The following is a 20,343-nucleotide window of genomic DNA, read 5'->3' as shown; positions in this document are numbered from 1 at the left end:
CGCCCCTGGGTTCCCACGGCCTTGGTGTAGAGGAGGAGGAGGAGGCGCTCGGGTTGGTTTTAACCTGACCCTGTGTCGCCCCCTGCAGGCCGGTCGGGGCAGGCGGTGGCGGTGCGAGCGAAGGTCTTCGGCTTCAACGTGATTTTCTACGACCCGTACCTCCAGGACGGGCTGGAGCGCTCGCTGGGCGTGCAGCGCGTCTACACCCTCCAGGACCTGCTGTACCAGAGCGACTGTGTGTCCCTGCACTGCAACCTCAACGAGCACAACCACCACCTCATCAACGACTTCACCATCAAGCAGGTACGTCCACCTCCTCATCCACGACTTCACCATCAAGCAGGTACGTCCACCTCCTCATCAACGACTTCACCATCAAGCAGGTACGTCCACCTCATCCACGACTTCACCATCAAGCAGGTACGTCCACCTCATCCACGACTTCACCATCAAGCAGGTACGTCCACCTCATCCACGACTTCACCATCAAGCAGGTACGTCCACCACCTCATCCACAACTTCACCATCAAGCAGGTACGTCCACCACGTCATCCACGACTTCACCATCAAGCAGGTACGTCCACCTCCTCATCACGACTTCACCATCAAGCAGGTACGTCCACCACGTCATCCACGACTTCACCATCAAGCAGGTACGTCCACCTCCTCATCACGACTTCACCATCAAGCAGGTACGTCCACCACCTCATCCACGACTTCACCATCAAGCAGGTACGTCCACCGCCTCATCACGACTTCACCATCAAGCAGGTACGTCCACCTCATCAACGACTTCACCATCAAGCAGGTACGTCCACCTCATCCAGGACTTCACCATCAAGCAGGTACGTCCACCACCACCTCATCCAGGACTTCACCATCAAGCAGGTACGTCCACCACCTCATCAACGACTTCACCATCAAGCAGGTACGTCCACCGCCTCATCACGACTTCACCATCAAGCAGGTACGTCCACCGCCTCATCACGACTTCACCATCAAGCAGGTACGTCCACCACCTCATCCACGACTTCACCATCAAGCAGGTACGTCCACCGCCTCATCACGACTTCACCATCAAGCAGGTACGTCCACCTCATCAACGACTTCACCATCAAGCAGGTACGTCCACCTCATCCACGACTTCACCATCAAGCAGGTACGTCCACCACCTCATCAACGACTTCACCATCAAGCAGGTACGTCCACCTCATCCACGACTTCACCATCAAGCAGGTACGTCCACCACGTCATCACGACTTCACCATCAAGCAGGTACGTCCACCACGTCATCACGACTTCACCATCAAGCAGGTACGTCCACCTCCTCATCCACGACTTCACCATCAAGCAGGTACGTCCACCACGTCATCACGACTTCACCATCAAGCAGGTACGTCCACCACGTCATCCACGACTTCACCATCAAGCAGGTACGTCCACCACCTCATCCACGACTTCACCATCAAGCAGGTACGTCCACCACCTCATCCACGACTTCACCATCAAGCAGGTACGTCCACCGCCTCATCCAGGACTTCACCATCAAGCAGGTACGTCCACCTCCTCATCACGACTTCACCATCAAGCAGGTACGTCCACCACCTCATCCACGACTTCACCATCAAGCAGGTACGTCCACCTCATCCACGACTTCACCATCAAGCAGGTACGTCCACCTCCTCATCCAGGACTTCACCATCAAGCAGGTACGTCCACCACCTCATCAACGACTTCACCATCAAGCAGGTACGTCCACCACCACCTCATCAACGACTTCACCATCAAGCAGGTACGTCCACGTCATCCACGACTTCACCATCAAGCAGGTACGTCCACCACCACCTCATCAATGACTTCACCATCAAGCAGGTACGTCCACCACCTCATCAACGACTTCACCATCAAGCAGGTACGTCCACCTCATCCACGACTTCACCATCAAGCAGGTACGTCCACCACCACCTCATCAATGACTTCACCATCAAGCAGGTACGTCCACCACCTCATCAACGACTTCACCATCAAGCAGGTACGTCCACCGCCTCATCCAGGACTTCACCATCAAGCAGGTACGTCCACCACCTCATCACGACTTCACCATCAAGCAGGTACGTCCACCGCCTCATCCAGGACTTCACCATCAAGCAGGTACGTCCACCTCCTCCTCCACGACTTCACCATCAAGCAGGTACGTCCACCCCAGCAACGACTTCACCATCAAGCAGGTGCAGTTACTCAAGGACTGTGCTTAACATATTGAGCGGCAAAAAAGGAAAAACTAGTTTTTGCAGTGTTGTTTTTTTATTACGAAACCAGACGCTCCAATACACTTATGTGTGACTTTGGCAGCTCTGTGATGAACAGAAGTGAAATAAATGATGATCAAAAACTTCTGGACATTATATATATATTATTGCGTTTCTTTTCTTTCTTTAGTCTGAGGGGGCGTGTTGTTCTCTCTGGAGCGTTTGACAAAGCAGAGCAGCTTCACATGGAAATATCAAAACAGTTGAGATTTTAACATTTCTCTGAGTTTTTAAATGGTTCAAATCGGTCCAAGGACGACTGAGAAACATCCTGTTAAAGTCTTCAATCCAGAACCAGGATGTTTAAACGCACACGCCATAAAAAGAGATCGAGAACACGCGTGTTTCAAAACATGAGACAATGATATCCTTGAAAAGTGACTTGAAAAAGAAATATTTAGGCATTTGCCTCTTCACATAACATTAGTGCCAGAGGAGAGAGGAGTTAATCAGAAAGGAGAGAGTTTCATAAAACACAAAATATCTCAGAATCTAGAAAAAACTGTGATTTTGATCAAATTTAGCCTCAGTTTAGCTAAGATTTCTTTTAAATTATTAAGGAATGGATACGCACCGAAGTAAAGTGAAGCTAAAACATTTAACTTTTACATGGTCGACTCATTAATTTACTTCAGATCACTACATTTTACTTTTGTATCCAGAGGCGCAGTTTATTATGAAGCAGCTTTGAAAAATTACAAAGCTTTGCCAATTTTATTCTGAGATTATAAATACAGTCCAACAATCAGGCTATTTAATTTCAAAACCAACTTCTAAACCAAACGGTGAGAGCTGAACCATTACACTCCTAGTTATTAGTTATAGAGGACATCACAGTTATAGTTTTATTAGCTTTCCACATAAAAAATGGATCTGTGCTTCTGCTGTAGTTCTTTTTAATGTTGGGGCAGATGACAGAAGAATTAAATGTTCAGGAAAGTTTCAGGAAAGATTTAAAATGTAGATGATTCACAGAAAAAGCTACAATCCTGTTGAATTCTTGCCGTGTGCTTTACATTAGGATTTACACCTTTTATTTTTCATCTAGAGCTAAATGTCAGTCATCGTGTCACCAGCGTATACAGGGCATAAAGCGGGAATTCAAATCACCGACACGGCTTTTGTTACGAGATTTGGATGAACGACGTCAGGTCCGAAATAGAAACGGGACTTTATTTAAAAACGAGGCGTCGTCTCCGTTTCCTTTAAGCAGAAATAAACGTAAAAAAGACACGTGTCAGAAGAAGCAGGAGATGAATCCTTTCATCTCGACACCAGGTCTGGATGTTTAAATGAACAGGGAGAATAAGCTCCACATTTACCAGGCGCCTTCTGGCCGACACTGCCCTCTTGTGGACGCTCACGCTCTCTGCACGTTCCCAGATCCTTGTTAAAGGTGCTGGATTGTGTTTTGCAGATGCGTCAGGGAGCGTTCCTGGTGAACGCGGCGCGGGGCGGCCTGGTGGACGAGAAGGCCCTGGCCCAGGCGCTGAAGGAGGGGCGGATACGAGGCGCCGCGCTGGACGTGCACGAGACCGAGCCCTTCAAGTGAGTCCACAGTCCACAGTCCAGAGTCCACGCCTTAAAGGAACAGGCCACCGTTTTTTCCACACTGAGATCTGTTCTTACCTGAGCTTAGACGAGTTGATGTGTACCTGTCTGGTCTTTGTGTGTGCCCTCAGACACACAAAAAGATCAAAGAGGATGTTAGCATTTAGCCTCTCCTCCTGTCCTCTATGGCAGGCGTCTCAGACATGCGGCCCGGGGGCCAAATGCGGCCCGCAAGGTATTTTTTTGCGGCCCGCGAGATAATTACTTATTTATATTATATGCGGCCCGCTGGTAAATTGCATTAAACGCATTAGAACTACATTTCCCATGAGGCACCATCAGTTCTCTGTCGGTCACACAAAGGCCTGAGGTCAGTGACTCCACATTATTTCCATGAGGTGAATCTCACTGAGCTGATCTCAGAGACACCAGAGTCTGGAAAAGTGTCCAAGTTTGAAGCTGATGCTTTTTGCTGGTGCTCATGATCAGCTCCAGCCCCTGGTCGGGCTTTTCTACACTAAATTAAAATGACATTTGTTGTACATTTTGCATTTCTTCAGTAGGCTCACAGACAGAAACAGGACCTGACTCCTGAAAGATCACTGATGCTCTGAACCAAAGTGGGATTAATTACATTTTTAGTTTAGTTTAGTTTAGTTTATTTCAGTCAGTATCTTCACACAGACACGATTTACTACAAAACATGAAAACACAGAAACAATGACTGAAAAGGGTTTTGGCTGAAGTGAAACACTGATCTAAAGCCAAACCCTTTTGCAACTTATAGCAACTTAGAGTCTACAGCAGTTTTACCATCTGCAAGATGAGGACAAATGATTATGTTTCTGTATCAATTAGTTACAAAATAAATTCGCAAAAGTCACACATCTATCAATAATGTAAAGACAAAATAAAATGTACACAGGAGAGTTTATATGCGAGTTTGCGCTAGTGCCTTATAACTACTAATTACATCAGATTTGAACATTTTTTTGAAAGCGTTTAAGGATGTTGAGTTTTTTAAGGTGTCATTCAGACTATTCCAGACGTTTCCTCCTCTGACTGAGACACATCTGGCTTTGGTGTTTGTTCCAAATGCTCTTTTCTGATAGATATGAGTTCCTCTGAGATTATAGCCAGTCTCTCTGGGTTTAAACCTTTCTTGTTTACATTCAGGAAGCTTATTGTTATGCACCTTATACATAACAATAGCAGTGCCAAGATCAACTAAGTCGTGTAGTTTTAGTATTTTTAATTTAATGAACAAAGGATTACACCTTTTACAACAAGCAGAAAATATATTTTGGGAAAGTGCTCACGCATTCCTACCTCATGGTCGAGGTCCTGAGTCCTGTGTCGTCGTCCGGGGTGAGTTGGAAATCTGTGAAACATTACTACACTATATACTTTCTGCTTGTTATCACAGCCCGGCACGATGCACATAATAGGCATTGTTCACAAGTAATCGACGCTTCTTCAACTGTTCTCTGCGAGCTCTACAAGTCACGCAGCTTCTATTGACGGAAGTGAACGGGGGAAGTCTTTAGGAGTTACTGCGCGGACGCTGTGTTCCTGTATCATTACGCCTCACAATATAGTGCACATTTTTATTTGCTCATAAAATCGACATGTTACATTTCTGTGTAAATATACTTCGCATGAAAACACTTCACGTAACTTTATTTAAATAGGGAACACGTGGAAGAGCTTGGTAGCTTCTATCGTGAGCTTTTTTGGAGCTATATGACATGTGGGAGAGGCTGCGTATGTGCTCCGTTTGCGTGACAGAGCGCACGGACAAAGACCAGACGGGGATATATTAACTTGGCTAAGGTTAGGTAAGAACATATCTCAGTATGTATAAACGGTGGCCTATTCCTTTAAGGCAGCTTTAAAAATGGTTACGCGAGTAGTTACACGATCCACGTCTAGTCACACAGAATTAAACATGTTGATTTTCTAAGCTTATAAAAAGGAACTGTACTGTACCTTAGTGCTCCTTAGGTGTTTTTAAAATCGGTGACCTATTCCTTTAAGTAGTTTCTAAATGTTTCCTGTTGCAGGGTCTCTCCTCTAATAAAAGAATATTCGTTTAAATGTTTGTTTTCCTGTAGTTTTGCTCAGGGGCCTCTGAAAGACGCCCCGAACCTGATCTGCACGCCGCACACGGCCTGGTACAGCGAGCAGGCGTCTCTGGAGATGAGGGAGGCGGCGGCCACGGAGATACGGCGAGCGCTCACCGGTAAACCCCGCCCCCGCCCCTCGCCCTCCCCCCGGTGGCTCAGCTGTTAGAGCCCCGGCACACGTGCAGGACATGAATGACTCTTCTGTTTCCACCCTCGTCAGGACGGATCCCCGACAGCCTGAGGAACTGCGTGAATAAAGAGTTCTTCGTCACCTCCGGACCCTGGGCCATCATGGACCAGACAGGAGTCCACCCGGAGCTCAACGGCGCCGCCTACAGGTACAGACCGGCTCCAGCTCACTGTGGTCACTGCAGCCTGTAATGTTTAAGGTGAAGGAACGACGACTTCCTGTCCACGTCTGAACGCACAGAACCATCAGAAGTTTGGAAACGCTTTGTATGTTTTGGTTTTATTTCAACACTGTTTACATTGTACTTAACCTCTTAACTCCCGCCTGAACCGAGAGGATCTTTTTCCTCACGTTATCAGATTTTTTCCCATCATTGTTTTGTTGGGTATTCAACTCATTTTTGTAACTTTTTTGTCATTTTTTCTCACATTTGTCTTTTTTTTTTGTCACATTTTTGTCATTTTTTCGTAATTTTTTTATCAAATTTTTGTCAAATTTTTATCACATTTTTGTCAATTTTTATAAATTTTTTGTCATTTTTTTGGTCACATTTGTGTCATTTTTTTGTCATATTTTGTCACATTTTTGTCATTTTTTTTCTCAATTTTTTGTCACATTTTTGTCAATTTTTATCAATTTTTTGTCATTTTTTCTCACATTTGTCTTTTTTTTGTCACATTTTTGTCATTTTTTTGTCCATTTTTATCAATTTTTTGTCATTTTTTTGTCACATTTTTGTCAATTTTTTTGTCATATTTTGTCACATTTTTGTCTTTTTTTTTGTCACATTTTTGTCATTTTTTTGGTCACATTTGTGTCATTTTTTTGTCATATTTTGTCACATTTTTGTCATTTTTTTCTCTCAATTTTTTGTCATTTTTTCATTTATTTTTTTCATTTATTTTGGTCAAATTTTCGTCCATTTTTTATCAATTTTTTTTGTCATTTTTTGTCACATTTTTGTCATTTTTTTGTCAAATTTTTATCACATTTTTGTCACATTTTTTTGTATTTTTTGTCAATTTTTTGTCAATGTTTTCTCAATTTTTGTCACATTTCCATCATTGTTTTCGTCTCAGTTTTATTGCTATTTTCACAGCTTTTTTCCAGAAGCTTTCGGACTGGGGTAAAGCCAAACTGGAGTTAAATGTGCTCGGTTCAGGTGGGAGTTAAGGGGTAAAGTAGAAGTAAGAAATACTGTATGAAAAAAACTACTTGAGTCAGATTAAAATGAAGTATCTGTTTCATACTTGAGTCAAAACAAATAGTAACTCGTGACACTGTGAGTAAATCGTTCTGATGCGAAAAATAGATGTATCTTGTGTTTTGTTACTTAAAGGTCCATTATGCGACTTTTTATGTGGAAAAAAAGTTTATATTTGTGTGTATTTGACCTTGTAGAGTCAGCGTGGCGCCTTTACTTTCCATTACAGTCGTCTCTACAAGGCTCCAGGATCACTTGTTTTGTAGGTTTCTCTGCTGACGGAGCCTCTCACCACAAAACCTACAAAACAAGTGATCCAGGAGCCTTGTAGAGACGACTGTAATCGAAAGTAAAGGCGCCATGCGGACCACTCATACAGCCCTGGGTCACTACAAGGTCACTCACAAATATCAACTTTTTTTCAGCATAAAAAGTTGCATACTGCACCTTTAAACCTGATTTTTGCCTGTTCTAGCTGTGAAATTTGATAGTTTTGGACAAAAACTCGTTTCTAGCTCTTACAATCCCCCCTGCACATCCGAATTGTTGCTGCAATACCAAGTATCGATACTGAATACTTGCCTTAAGTTTTTGTAATGTATTCCGTTACTTTGTCTAATCAGAGTACTGCACTGTATAATACTTTCACATTATATTTATGCATAAATATGATGAATAATTACAAAAATGAGGACTACAATTGTTGGAACTCTTGTTATAAACTCACTTACCATTAATGAGGAACTCTTAAACTCTGTCGGCCAATGGAGCAGCAGATACAGCGTCATGTGACACGTCATGTGACACGTGTGTTTGTATGAACTGTGTCAGGCGTTTTAAATCTTTATTTTAGGAGGAAAAACAGGTCAACATTAAAAGTTCTTTCTTAATAATGTCTTAATATGGAGCTAAATGTAATGATTTTCTTGGATATTTGGAAAGTAACTGTATCTAAATACTCTCAAATGAAAGAGTAACTTTACCAGAATACAGTAATACAGTGAGTTTTCTAAATACATACAACCTTTATTTAGTTACTCCCCAACACTGTCGATACTTTTCACTTCGTTACATTTTGTGTTAATGCACTTTTCAGTTTTAACACTTTGGACACGTGAGTTTTTACACATTTTAAGGTAAACATATGACTTATTACTTACCCCCGGCTCACATTAAATCCGTTTAAGGTCCGGTACGGCATCCGCGAACTTAGAAAGTCATTAAAACTAATGTTGCAGACTCACACTGCTCCGCGAAGTCCGGGTCCGGCTACCGAGGCCGTCCGGCGGCAACGGAAAGAATCCGCAAGACGTCTATTTTTGTCGGGGCCCGGAGCCCCAGCGGATCAGGCTGACAGAAAAACACGAGCCAAACAGGAAGTCGGGTCTCGTGAGGAAAGAAGATCCGGTGTATTTCAAAATAAAATCGGTCTGCTCGCTCTTTATTTGGTCTCGTTTATCACCTGTACACGCGCGTAAGGTCGTAATGTAAACATTTCTTCATTACCAGTGACACGGGGGCAGGAGTGTGTTTAAGCCTCCACTTCACTGGGGAGAGTCGTTGTTCTGGCAAATGCGGCTTTTCTTTACAAAAACTACGTATATACGGGGCTAATCATCACGTTAACTCGCACCAAGAGGGCACTTCTGTTCTCGCGAGGGCCGTTTCTGTGCCTGGAGCAGCGTCTGGCGCCGGTGTAACGTCGAGATGCACTTCTTTGTCAAGCTGCACTGACAGTATCAACGCGCATGTGCACATGTCTTTGTCTCTCATTAAAAACGAGTTATTAACAGCTGGTGAACTTTGTCTTGCATAATATTACGTAACTAAAGAGCAGACGACGCTTTCCTCAGCAACTTTTATTACATTTAAACGGTCATGCTTTCTGATTATTGACAAAACTTGTACTTTTTTTGTTTTTTAAAGTCTATATTTTCAACAGTCAGATTTTTAAAGGCAAATTGTTTTAGCAGCTACGTCATTCACATGCGCAGCAACGAGAAGTAGTGCAACTCGACACTGGAGCTGGCGGAGCCATAGTGTCAGCCGGACTCACTGTGAGTGGTAGTTTGGGGCAAACCCGGACCGAACCCGGACCGGACACGGACCGCAGTTAATGTGAGCCGGGGGTTACTGTATCGCAATATGTATCGGATCGACCCCTGAGTATCGTGACACGTATCTGATCATCTCAGCCCTAATACAGGTTTATGCAGCTTGGCAAAGTGAAGCAGAGAAGACCATTCCAAAATAAACACGAGTGCTTTTTTCCTGACCTCGTTCCTGACCAACTCGGTCATAGTTAAACGTCTTCAATGGAAACAGTGTTGAAAATGAAGGGAAAAAAGTGTTTCCAAAGCTTTGATTGAAGTATAACGATGGTGATTTCCTCTGAAAGTGGTTCCTGACTAACCTCTGTTGACTTTGCATGTTTCCCTCACGCAGCCAGATGAACCCAGCTCTAAACGCTGGCCTCCCCCAAGACAAAATTAATGCATAAATCAGACTCAGGTAAATACGAGCCTTTAGTTTGTGTGTGGCGCCTCTAGATCCTCCTCCTTCCCTCACTTTACCTCCACGAGGCTGCACAAATGAGCGGTAACATCTGAGGAGGACGTACAGGAGGTAAAAGGGGAGGTGTGCGAAACCCCCCCCTCGTCAGACCCGGATCCGTTTCTCCTCCTGCTCCTGAAACTCCGACCTGTATTTCTGTATTTCCTGTGTTAAATAATAGACAGAACACGAAACGATCCTCGACAGTTTTAACCTCTCACCGCTCGCCTTAACAGAGAGAATTATCTCCAGGTCAGCTTCACTCAAATCTAAAAGCTTCTTGAGAAAAGTGGCAAAGTAGGGACAAAAAATGACGACATTGTTACAAAAACAAAAATGTGAAAAAAGTGAGGAAAATGTGTCGAAAAAAGGGAAAAAATGTGTTGAAAAAGTGACAAAAAATTGACCAAAAATGTGTCAAAAAAAGTGTCAAAAATGTCACAAAGATGTGTCAAAAAAAGTGTCAAAAATGTCACAAAGATGTGTCAAAAAAGTGTTGAAAAAGTGGCAAAAAAATGAAAAAAAATGTGACGAAAAGGTGACATAAATGTGGCAAAAATGTGACAAAAACTTGACCAAAAAGTGACGAAAAACGGACAAAAAAGTGTCAAAAAATGTGACAAAAATGGACCAAAAACGGACGAAAAAATGACAAAAATGGGACGAAAACTTTACAAAAAAGTGACAAAATCGGATCAGTTTTGTTGGCCTAGCTTCTTGAGAAAAGTGGCAAAGTAGTGGCAAATAAGTGATGAAATCATAACAAATAAAAAATGTTGAAAAAGTGGCAAGAAAATGACAAAAAGTGACAAAAAAGTCACAAAGATGTGGCAAAAAAGTGTTGAAAAAGTGTCAAAAAAGTGTCAAAAAAATAAAAAAAATGTGACGAAAACTAACGAAAAACTGACAAAAAAAGTGTCAAAAAAAGTGACAAAAATGTGACAAAACTTGACCAAAAACGGACGAAAAAATGACCAAAAAATGACGAAAATTGGATGAAAATGGGAAGAAAACTTGACAAAAAAACTTGACAAAAAAGAATCAGTTTTGTAGGCCTAGCTTCTTGAGAAAAGTGGCAAAGTAATGGCAAATAAGTAATGAAATAAAAAAAAAACTTGACACAAATGTGACGAAAATGTGTCCAAAAAAGGAAAAAAAAAAATTCGCAAAAGTGGCAAAAATGTGTAGAAAAAAGTGACAAAAAAATGACTAAAAGTGACAAAAATGTGTCGAATAAACTGACAAAAAAGTGACAAAATCGGATCAGTTTTGTAGGCCTTGGCTTTCAAATGAAGCCCTACACTTCCCTATAGGCTGTGAGCTCCAGTCGAGAAGCTTTTAGATTTGGGTAAAGCTGACCTTCAGAAAACCCGCTCAGTGAAGGCGGGGCTTAAGAGGTGAAACATCTCACCGTCTCCGCGTCTGACTCCCTCTCTTCTCTCCTCCAGATTCGCTCCCGGAGGTTCTCTCCCCGGAGGCCTGGCTCTGGACGGTGGCCCGACGGGTGGCCTGCCCATCGCCCACAGCCTCCAGTCGGGCACTCACCCCTCGCAGACGCCCTCCCCCAACCAGCCGTCCACCAAGCCCCACGCCGCGGAGCCCCGGGAGCACCTCAACGAACAATAACCCCGAGGACTCCACGGGGTTTTAGGTTCGCCGGGACAGGAGGGGTTAAAGCCACACTGCGGAACATCACTCCGTGTTGTTTATGCTTTGAGTAACATCGAACCAGAACGTTCCGCAGTGTGGCTTTAAAGCAGACTACTACGGATTAACCTTCAGACTTCAATCAATCGAGGAAACGTTGCTTTTTTTTTGGGTCCGGGCAGTGTTTAAAAACTACAATTCTGATCCAAGATGGCGGCCACGGAGGAACAAATGATCGGAGTGATTTTTAGTGCGTTAACGAGGAGCGGTTGAAAGATTTTATCCCCCAAAAAACACAAGATTTCAGTGACCCGGAGAACCAGGGAGCGCCTCAACCAGCAATAACTCGATTCGTGATTTAGGATTTCAAAATGACTGCACAAAAACTTCACCGAGAGGAAGCTTTTGGGACGAGCGGATATCGAGCTTCTCTTTACTCGCGGGGTTTTTGACAACTTTTTTCCGCCGTCGTGGACATTCCTTTTTCAGTGATGAGACTCTGCCCCAGTGGCTCATGGGAAACGTAGTCGAACAGCAACAGCAGTAACGACAACGGGACTTTGGTGAAGAAGCCACGGGACTTTCTAAAGCAACGCTGCGTTCACGTGGTGTCGGGGGATTTGTTTTTATAGATTTCTGGGGAGTTTAGGGGCCGTCTCAAAGTTTAGGGGCCGTTTCAAAACGTAGGGACCGTCTCAGAGCTTAGGGACGGTCTCAGGTTTAGGGACCATCTTAAAGTTTAGGGACCGTCTTAAAGTTTAGAGACGGTCTCAGAGTTTAGGGACCTTCTCAAAGTTTAAGGACCGTCTCAAAACGTAGTGACCATCTCAGAGTTTAGGGACCGTCTTTAAGTTTAGGGGCTGTTTCAAAACGTAGGGACCATCTCAGAGCTTAGGGACGGTCTCAGGTTTAGGGACCATCTTAAAGTTTAGGGACCATCTCAAAGTTTAGGGACGGTCTCAGAGTTTAGGGACCCTCTTAAAGTTTAGAGACAGTCTCAGAGTTTAGAGACGGTCTCAGAGTTTAGGGACGGTCTCAGAGTTTAGAGACGGTCTCAGAGTTTAGGGACGGTCTCAGAGTTTAGAGACGGTCTCAAAGTTTAGGGACCGTCTCAAAGTTTAGAAACGGTCTCAAAGTTTAGAGACGGTCTCAGAGTTTAGAGACGGTCTCAGAGTTTAGGGACCGTCTCAAAGTTTAGGGACCGTCTCAAAGTTTAGAAACGGTCTCAAAGTTTAGAGACGGTCTCAGAGTTTAGAGACGGTCTCAAAGTTTAGGGACCGTCTCAAAGTTTAGAAACGGTCTCAAAGTTTAGAGACGGTCTCAGAGTTTAGAGACGGTCTCAAAGTTTAGGGACCGTCTCAAAGTTTAGAGACGGTCTCAGAGTTTAGAGACGGTCTCAGAGTTTAGAGACGGTCTCAAAGTTTAGGGACCGTCTCAAAGTTTAGAAACGGTCTCAAAGTTTAGAAACGGTCTCAGAGTTTATGGACAGTCTCAGAGTTTACGGGCCGTCTCAAAACGTAGGGACCGTCTTAAAGTTTAGGGACCGCCTCAGAGTTTAGGAACGGTCTCAGAGTTTAGGGACGGTCTCAGAGTTTAGGGACCGTCTCAGAGTTTAGGGACCGTCTCAGAGTTTAGGGACGGTCTCAGAGTTTAGAGACGGTCTCAGAGTTTAGGGACGGTCTCAGAGTTTAGGGACGGTCTCAGAGTTTAGAGACCATCTCAAAGCTTAAGGACGGTCTCAAAGCTTAAGGACGGTCTCAGAGTTTAGGGACCATCTCAAAGCTTAAGGACGGTCTCAGAGTTTAGGGACGGTCTCAGAGTTTAGGGACGGTCTCAGAGTTTAGAGACCATCTCAGAGTTTAGGGACCGTCTCAGAGTTTAGGGACGCTCAGAGTTTAGAGACCATCTCAAAGCTTAAGGACGGTCTAAGAGTTTAGGGACCTTCTTAAAGTATAGAGACGGTCTCAGAGTTTAGGGACGGTCTCAGAGTTTCGGGACCATCTCAGAGTTCAGAGACGGTCTCAGAGTTTAAAGACGGTCTCAGAGTTTAGAGACGGTCTCAGAGTTTAGAGACGGTCTCAGAGTTTAGAGACGGTCTCAGAGTTTAGAGACGGTCTCAGAGTTTAGAGACGGTCTCAGAGTTTAGAGACGGTCTCAGAGTTTAGAGACGGTCTCAGAGTTTAGGGACGGTCTCAGAGTTTAGAGACGGTCTCAAAGTTTAGGGACCATCTCAAAGTTTAGGGACGGTCTCAGAGTTTAGAGACGGTCTCAAAGTTTAGGGACCATCTCAAAATTTAAGGACCGTCTCAAAACGTAGGGACCATCTCAGAGTTTAGGGACGGTCTCAAAGTTTAGAGACAGTCTTAAAGTTTAGAGATGGTCTCAGAGTTTAGGGACCATCTCAAAGTTTAAGGACCATCTCAAAGTTTAGGGACCGTCTGAGAGTTTAGGGACCATCTCAAAGCTTAAGAACGGTCTCAGAGTTTAGGGACCATCTCAAAGTTTAAGGACCATCTCAAAGTTTAGGGACCGTCTCAGAGTTTAGGGACGGTCTCAGAGTTTAGGGACGGTCTCAGAGTTTAGGGACGGTCTGAGAGTTTAGGGACCATCTCAAAGCTTAAGAACGGTCTCAGAGTTTAGGGACCATCTCAAAGTTTAAGGACCATCTCAAAGTTTAGGGACCGTCTCAGAGTTTAGGGACGGTCTCAGAGTTTAGGGACGGTCTCAGAGTTTAGGGACGGTCTCAGAGTTTAGAGACGGTCTCAGAGTTTAGAGACCTTCTCAAAGTTTAAGGACCATCTCAAAGTTTAGGGACGGTCTCAGAGTTTAGAGACGATCTCAAAGTTTAGAGACGGTCTCAAAGTTTAGGGACCGTCTGAGAGTTTAGGGACCATCTCAAAGCTTAAGAACGGTCTCAGAGTTTAGGGACCATCTCAAAGTTTAAGGACCATCTCAAAGTTTAGGGACCGTCTCAGAGTTAAGGGACCGTCTCAGAGTTTAGAGACGGTCTCAGAGTTTAGGGACCGTCTCAGAGTTTAGGGACGGTCTCAGAGTTTAGGGACCGTCTCAGAGTTTAGGGACCATCTCAGAGTTTAGAGACGGTCTCAGAGTTTATGGACGGTCTCAGAGTTTAGAGACGGTCTCAGAGTTTAGGGACCGTCTCAGAGTTTAGAGACGGTCTCAGAGTTTAGGGACCGTCTCAGAGTTTAGGGACCATCTCAAAGTTTAGAGACGGCCTCAGAGTTTAGGGACCATCTCAAAACGTAGGGACCATCTCAAAGTTTAGGGACAGTCTCAGGTTTAGGGACCGTCTTAAAGTTTAGAGACAGTCTCAAAGTTTAAGGACCGTTTCAAAACGTAGGGACCGTCTCAAAGTATAGGGACCATTTCAAAGTTTAGAGACGGGCTCAGAGTTTAGGGACCGTTTCAAAGCTTAGGAACAGTCTCAGAGTTTAGGGACCACCTCAGAGTCTAGGGACCTTCTCAAAGCTTAAGGACGGTCTCAGAGTTTAGGGACCATCTCAAAGTTTAGGGACCGTCTCAGAATTTAGGGACCGTCTCAAAGTTAGGGAGCCTCTTTCACCACACGGGGGCAGCGTTTCTCCCGTCTCCCCTCAACGCGATGTTATTTTATTGTATGTAACTCTTTGCTTTGTGCGTGTGAATGGATTACAAATATTTATCTCGGAGAATTTAGTCATTTTCGAGCGAGTTTTCACCCTTTCCGGACAGAAAAATGACAGCAAAAAAACCTGATTTTATTTAAACCTGATTAATTTATATAGTTTTTTTAAAGCTACACTATACCCCTGCTACAAATTTAAAGCAAAAATATTATTACAGACAGACAGTGTGAGGGAGCTTTTCTTTATTTTTACCTCCTTCTCTCTTAAATTATAAGCACAATGTTGTTGTTTTTTCTAATTTAAGTGCAAACAAACTGTCCCACTGGCAGATTGATTTATATATTCAGAACATAATACTCTACTGGTCAAATATTCTTTTAAGTTTAGTCATTTCAATTTGAGATGATAAACATTTTGACCTTTGGCTTCATTTCTTTTGTCCCAGGAAAGGGTTAAACCGCATTTCTCTCGACTCAGGAATTTTTGGGAAAACCCTTTTACTCCCTGATTTTTTTTGTCTCTGAGGAAATCTCCAATCCCTGCGTTTCCTTTTCCCTTTTAACGTGGTATTTTTATATCGATCTCTTGGTGTTGGGAGAGTTAGATTTGTAGTTTTGTTTCTCCAGAGTCGGGTTTTTTTTCGGGGCGTAGTAACGTGGTCGGTCAAAGCAATAGAATAGACTTCAGACTTTTGTTTTAGCGTGAGTAAAATTTGTATGTTTTTTTGTTTTTTTTCTGTAACAGATGGATGTTTAGCGTCAGTGCAGTTCCAAATAAAAAGGTTCTGCCAAACGTAAGGAGTGAACGTGTGTCTTTGCTTTTCAATGATTCAAGAGAGAAAAACTACACGACAGATTTATGATTTGGTAAAGCAGGGGGAGGGAAGTTTGCTCGATGGAGGGCCGGGTTTCTTCATCGTCAAAAGACCAAGGGCCGGACCCTCCAGTTGAAGTAAAGCATCACTTTCTACATATGCCAGTGTAAACAGGAAGTCACTTGGGCGGCGTCGTTATGATTTGAATTCATGCAGAGAGTCAATTTGCTGCTTCACTGGAATAAAATGATAATTATGCAACTTATTCATTTAAATAAGTCATATTTTCAAAAGCATTAAAGCAGTACTAAGTAACTCTTCCCCCTAGAGGCCATAAGCGCAACTGCAGGTGTCGTAGCAAGTTGCGATTTTTTTATTTATTAATTGTCTTGGAGAGTAAATACTACGCTGACAGGAAAGGCGAAGGGAGAGAGGGTTACTGTGCATCCAATTATACAATGGAAATCATTTTTTTTCACTCAAACTTGGCTGTAAATACTGTTTAAAGCGACGTTAGCCCGCAGTTAGCTTTGCCCGTTAGCCTGTTAGCTTCTTCTTCGTGATTCCATTAGTGTGTATTGCTTTCTCCGCACCGGGGGCAGTCAAGTTGCAAACGTGGTTTTCTGTCCAGAGACACCAGGGGGAGATGAAAGACCCTCCAATCATCCCATAAACACTTGTATTACCCCCACAGGGACTACGGGAAGGATTTATTAAGGTAAATAAGTTACTTAGTACTGCTTTAAAACCTGTCATTTTCACTTTAACCAGAGAGATTCAATCTAAGCTTTGAGTAGATTTGGTCTGGTTTTAGGTCAGATAAAACATCTTATCACCAATGGAACAAGCCATTATTCTCTTAACTCAGATTATATTGTATAATTTCAAGTGAAAAACAAATCTTTTTAAAAATAAAGTTAATTTGTCTCATTTCAAAGTGGGTCTTATGCTTGTTCCATTGGCATCAGCGTTTGTATCTTTAGCTTGCATTAGTCCAAACAGACTCAAATTCAACATAAAGAACCTTTATTCAAGCAATTTTAAGTCATTTATCTCGTTTAAGATGGTATTTTTTCCAATGTATTGCTTTACTTTGGTCTAAAATTGGCGGCTTTGGGAAGACACCCGTTTATTGGAAGAGTTGGCATGCTAAAAACATAAGTGCATTAGACAATCTATATGATAGTGGAGTGTTTATGTCCTATAATGACTTGGTAAACAAATATAATCTACAGGGGAAGGGACATTTCTGGAAATACCTTCAGATAAGGAACTGTGTCATGTCACTACCCCAACAAATCGAGGACAACCATATTCTGGACTATATGGCTCTGCCACACCGACATCACCGAGCCTCAGTGTTCTACAAGAGGACCAACTCCGCACTCAGCAGTGACTGTAAAAATCTAAAGGTCTCATGGGAAAAGGATATTGGATGTATGTTTGAAGATGAGGAATGGACTAGAATTGTTTCTAAGAGTGGGAAATTTATAAGAGAATGTAAAGGCAAATTTACACAATACAAATTTATACATAGATATTATTGGACTCCTGTACGATTGAATAGAATGGGTCTCATGAACAACTCTCTATGCTGGAAGTGTCAAAAAGATACTGGCACTTTGATGCACTGTTTATGGGAATGCCCAATTATTAGTCATTTCTGGCTGGTGATAGTTCATGCTTTGAGTGGTTGGTTGGGAAGAAATGTGCCATCATGTCCAAGATTATGTTTACTCGGTGATAAAGAACAAATGGCAAATATGCCTAATGATAGATACTCTTATTATGGTTGGGGTATCAGTGGCTGCTAGAGTTATTCTTAAACATTGGAAAACCCCCAAAGCCCCACAGTTTAAAGAATGTGTAAATATGATGATTAGGATGGCTTCATATGAACGCATGCTTTATAAAATTAATAACAAGGACAACACTACAATGTGTGTTTGGGAAAACTTTTGGTCTCATTTTAATGTAATGACCAGTCAACAGGAACAAACCTAATTGTACTTATTTTGCAAGGATTTCCACACCCTACATCCTTTACCATTATTATTATTTAAACGTTTGTGTTTCACTATTTGATCCTGTGTATGCAGAAACCCCCAATGGCCAATATGTATGACTGATTATTTTGTCATGTACCAAGTAAACATTAATAAAAACTTGAATTATAAAAAAAAAAAAAATTGGCAGCTTTGGCCCTCTCAGTTAGTACTTCTTTGACGGGACAAAGAACAACTTTAGAGCTAAATAAGGAGCCAAGTGCACAAAAGTTAAAATTTTACCTGAGTAATCAACCTCCTACTTATATTATGGACAATGCCACTTTGTATATCATTTGGGGATTAAGCAAAACCTGCGAACCCCCCTTAAACATTCAACACTGTAAAATGTGTTGCCACCCCAGAAATGATCCCTGACCCTGCTTGCCACCCTGAGATTTTTTTTCTAGATCCGCCCCTGCTCCAAACACAGTGTCCCAACCTCACGAAAGGTCCTGCTGGATTTTGTAGATCAGGGGAACCCGGAGGATGGTCCAGAAGATGTTATTCTCCTGAAGAAGTCCTGTGTCCTGCTGGCTTTGTGAAGTGGAGCGTTGTCCTGTTGAAAACCCGGTGGTCTCTGCCACATCTGCACGGAGCCAGCGGACGTTTGACCTTTTCCCTGCACTACCTGAAGCTCCACTGCTCTGGTGTTACAGTGGAAGATCGGGGGGGGGAAAAAAAAAAAGAGACTGGAAAGTTCATCTCAGTTTGATTTAATATGAGCGCTCTTCACACACTGAACGTTTGGTTTCACTTTCCCCACATCCCGAAATAACAACAACACCGTAATCATCCACAAAAACACAAAAAAAAAGGTCAGTAAACTCACTCTTCAACATCGTGCAAAATCAAAAAACCTTCAATCTCTTCAAACAAATGTAGTAAGTGCTTTTAAATCTCACACATTCAGCGAAAGTCGGCGGGAAATCTTCAGAAAGTGCAGCTTAGGTTCGAGTTCCCGTTGGTTCCGTTATTGCAGGAGTTCAGTTCGAGGAGGGATTTTTGTTTTTTTTGTAATTATTGCTCCGTCCGTTGAGTTTAATGAGGTCCAGGTTAAAAAGTTATGAAGCAGCAGGAATATTCTTTTCACTGGTCTGTAAGGCTGGGCACCGATACCAGTTTGGTGTAGGAACAAAAGTTTAGGTACCACCGGTATCGAAAAGTACTATTGAAAGCAGGTACGGAAAAATAACATTTATCTTTTGATACAAGTTTTGAAGCTGTTGGTCCAACATTAAAGGAAGTGGCTTGGATGTTTCAGCTCAAATAAAGGAGCATATTTTTACCCCAATTTGTTCTTGTTTTCCCATTTTTTTCCCCCTTTTGACAATTTTTTATTAGTAATATCTTTTCCTATTTTCCCCCAATTTATTCCCATTTTTTTCAAAATTTTTACCCAATTTTTGTCTTAATTTTCCTCTTTTTTTTCTCGTTATAAAAATATTTGCCCTATTTAAAACAAGAAAAAGAGAAAATCCCCAATTTTTTTCTTAATTTTACCCCAATTTTTACTCTTTTTTCCATTTTTTATTGCTAAAATGCTCCCAATTTCCACCCATTTATTCCCAATTTTTTGCCAAATTTTTTATTACTAATTTATTTCCCATTTTTCCCCCAGTTTATTCCTGTTTTTTATAATTTTTTACCCATTTTTTTCCCCTTAATTTTCCCATATTTTTTTCCTATTGCCCCAAAAAAACAAAAAACTTTTCTTAATTTTACATTTTTACTCGTTTTCCCATTTTGCAATTACTAAAATATTCCCAATTTCCACTGATTTCTGCCCATTTGTTTTTATAACTAATTTATTTCCATATTTTCCCCCAATCTATTCCCAATTTTGTTCTTTTTCAATTTTCCCCTATTTTTTCTCACTATAAAAATAGACTTTTTTTTAATCCCCAATTTCTTTCTGAATTTTACCTCAATTTTTCCTCGTTTTTCCATATTTTTTATAACTAAAAGATTCCCAATTTCCACCCATTTATTCCCAATTTTTCCCTGATTTTTGCCCATTTTTATTACTAATTTATTTTGCTATTTTCACCCATTTTTTGCCCCATTACACAATTTTTCCTTATTTTTCCTCAATTCCTCAACATTTCTTGACATTGGAGATGAACCCTACATTGCAAATTTGCAGACCTTGCACACATTATTGTTCAGTTTTCTGTTTCTATATGACAAATATTTTAGTATAGGTATCGGTATAGAAAAACTAAATATAAGTGCCCAGCCCTACTTGTCTGCAGATGCTTTTGGGGAGTTATCGTCG

The 20,343-nt window shown here is 42.2% G+C and overlaps 1 protein-coding gene and 1 long non-coding RNA gene across 3 annotated transcripts in view; one reads left to right on the top strand and one right to left on the bottom strand.

Moving 5' to 3' along the window:
• ctbp2l (C-terminal binding protein 2, like) overlaps positions 1–11,561 on the top strand; it is an 88,335-nt gene extending 76,774 nt beyond the window's left edge. Inside the window, exons 6-11 of one of the 2 annotated variants that reach the window (XM_079577218.1) lie at positions 89–303; positions 3,727–3,857; positions 5,975–6,102; positions 6,207–6,324; positions 9,826–9,891; positions 11,382–11,520. In XM_079577218.1, the coding sequence (XP_079433344.1) occupies positions 89–303; positions 3,727–3,857; positions 5,975–6,102; positions 6,207–6,324; positions 9,826–9,880 (647 nt within the window). In that variant the 3' untranslated portion in view covers positions 9,881–9,891; positions 11,382–11,520. Of the gene's footprint in view, positions 1–88; positions 304–3,726; positions 3,858–5,974; positions 6,103–6,206; positions 6,325–9,825; positions 9,892–11,381 lie in introns of both variants that reach the window. The other variant, XM_079577217.1, reaches the window with a different exon arrangement.
• LOC306978670 overlaps positions 1–20,343 on the bottom strand; it is a 183,149-nt gene that overhangs the window by 104,205 nt on the left and 58,601 nt on the right. The gene's annotated exons all lie outside the window — the stretch shown is intronic.

The sequence above is a fragment of the Gobius niger genome, assembly GCF_951799975.1.
Source record: "Gobius niger genome assembly, chromosome: 19".
NCBI lineage: Eukaryota > Metazoa > Chordata > Actinopteri > Gobiiformes > Gobiidae > Gobius > Gobius niger.
Note: the sequence above shows the minus strand (reverse complement) of the source record. Positions and strands in the feature narration are given on the sequence as shown.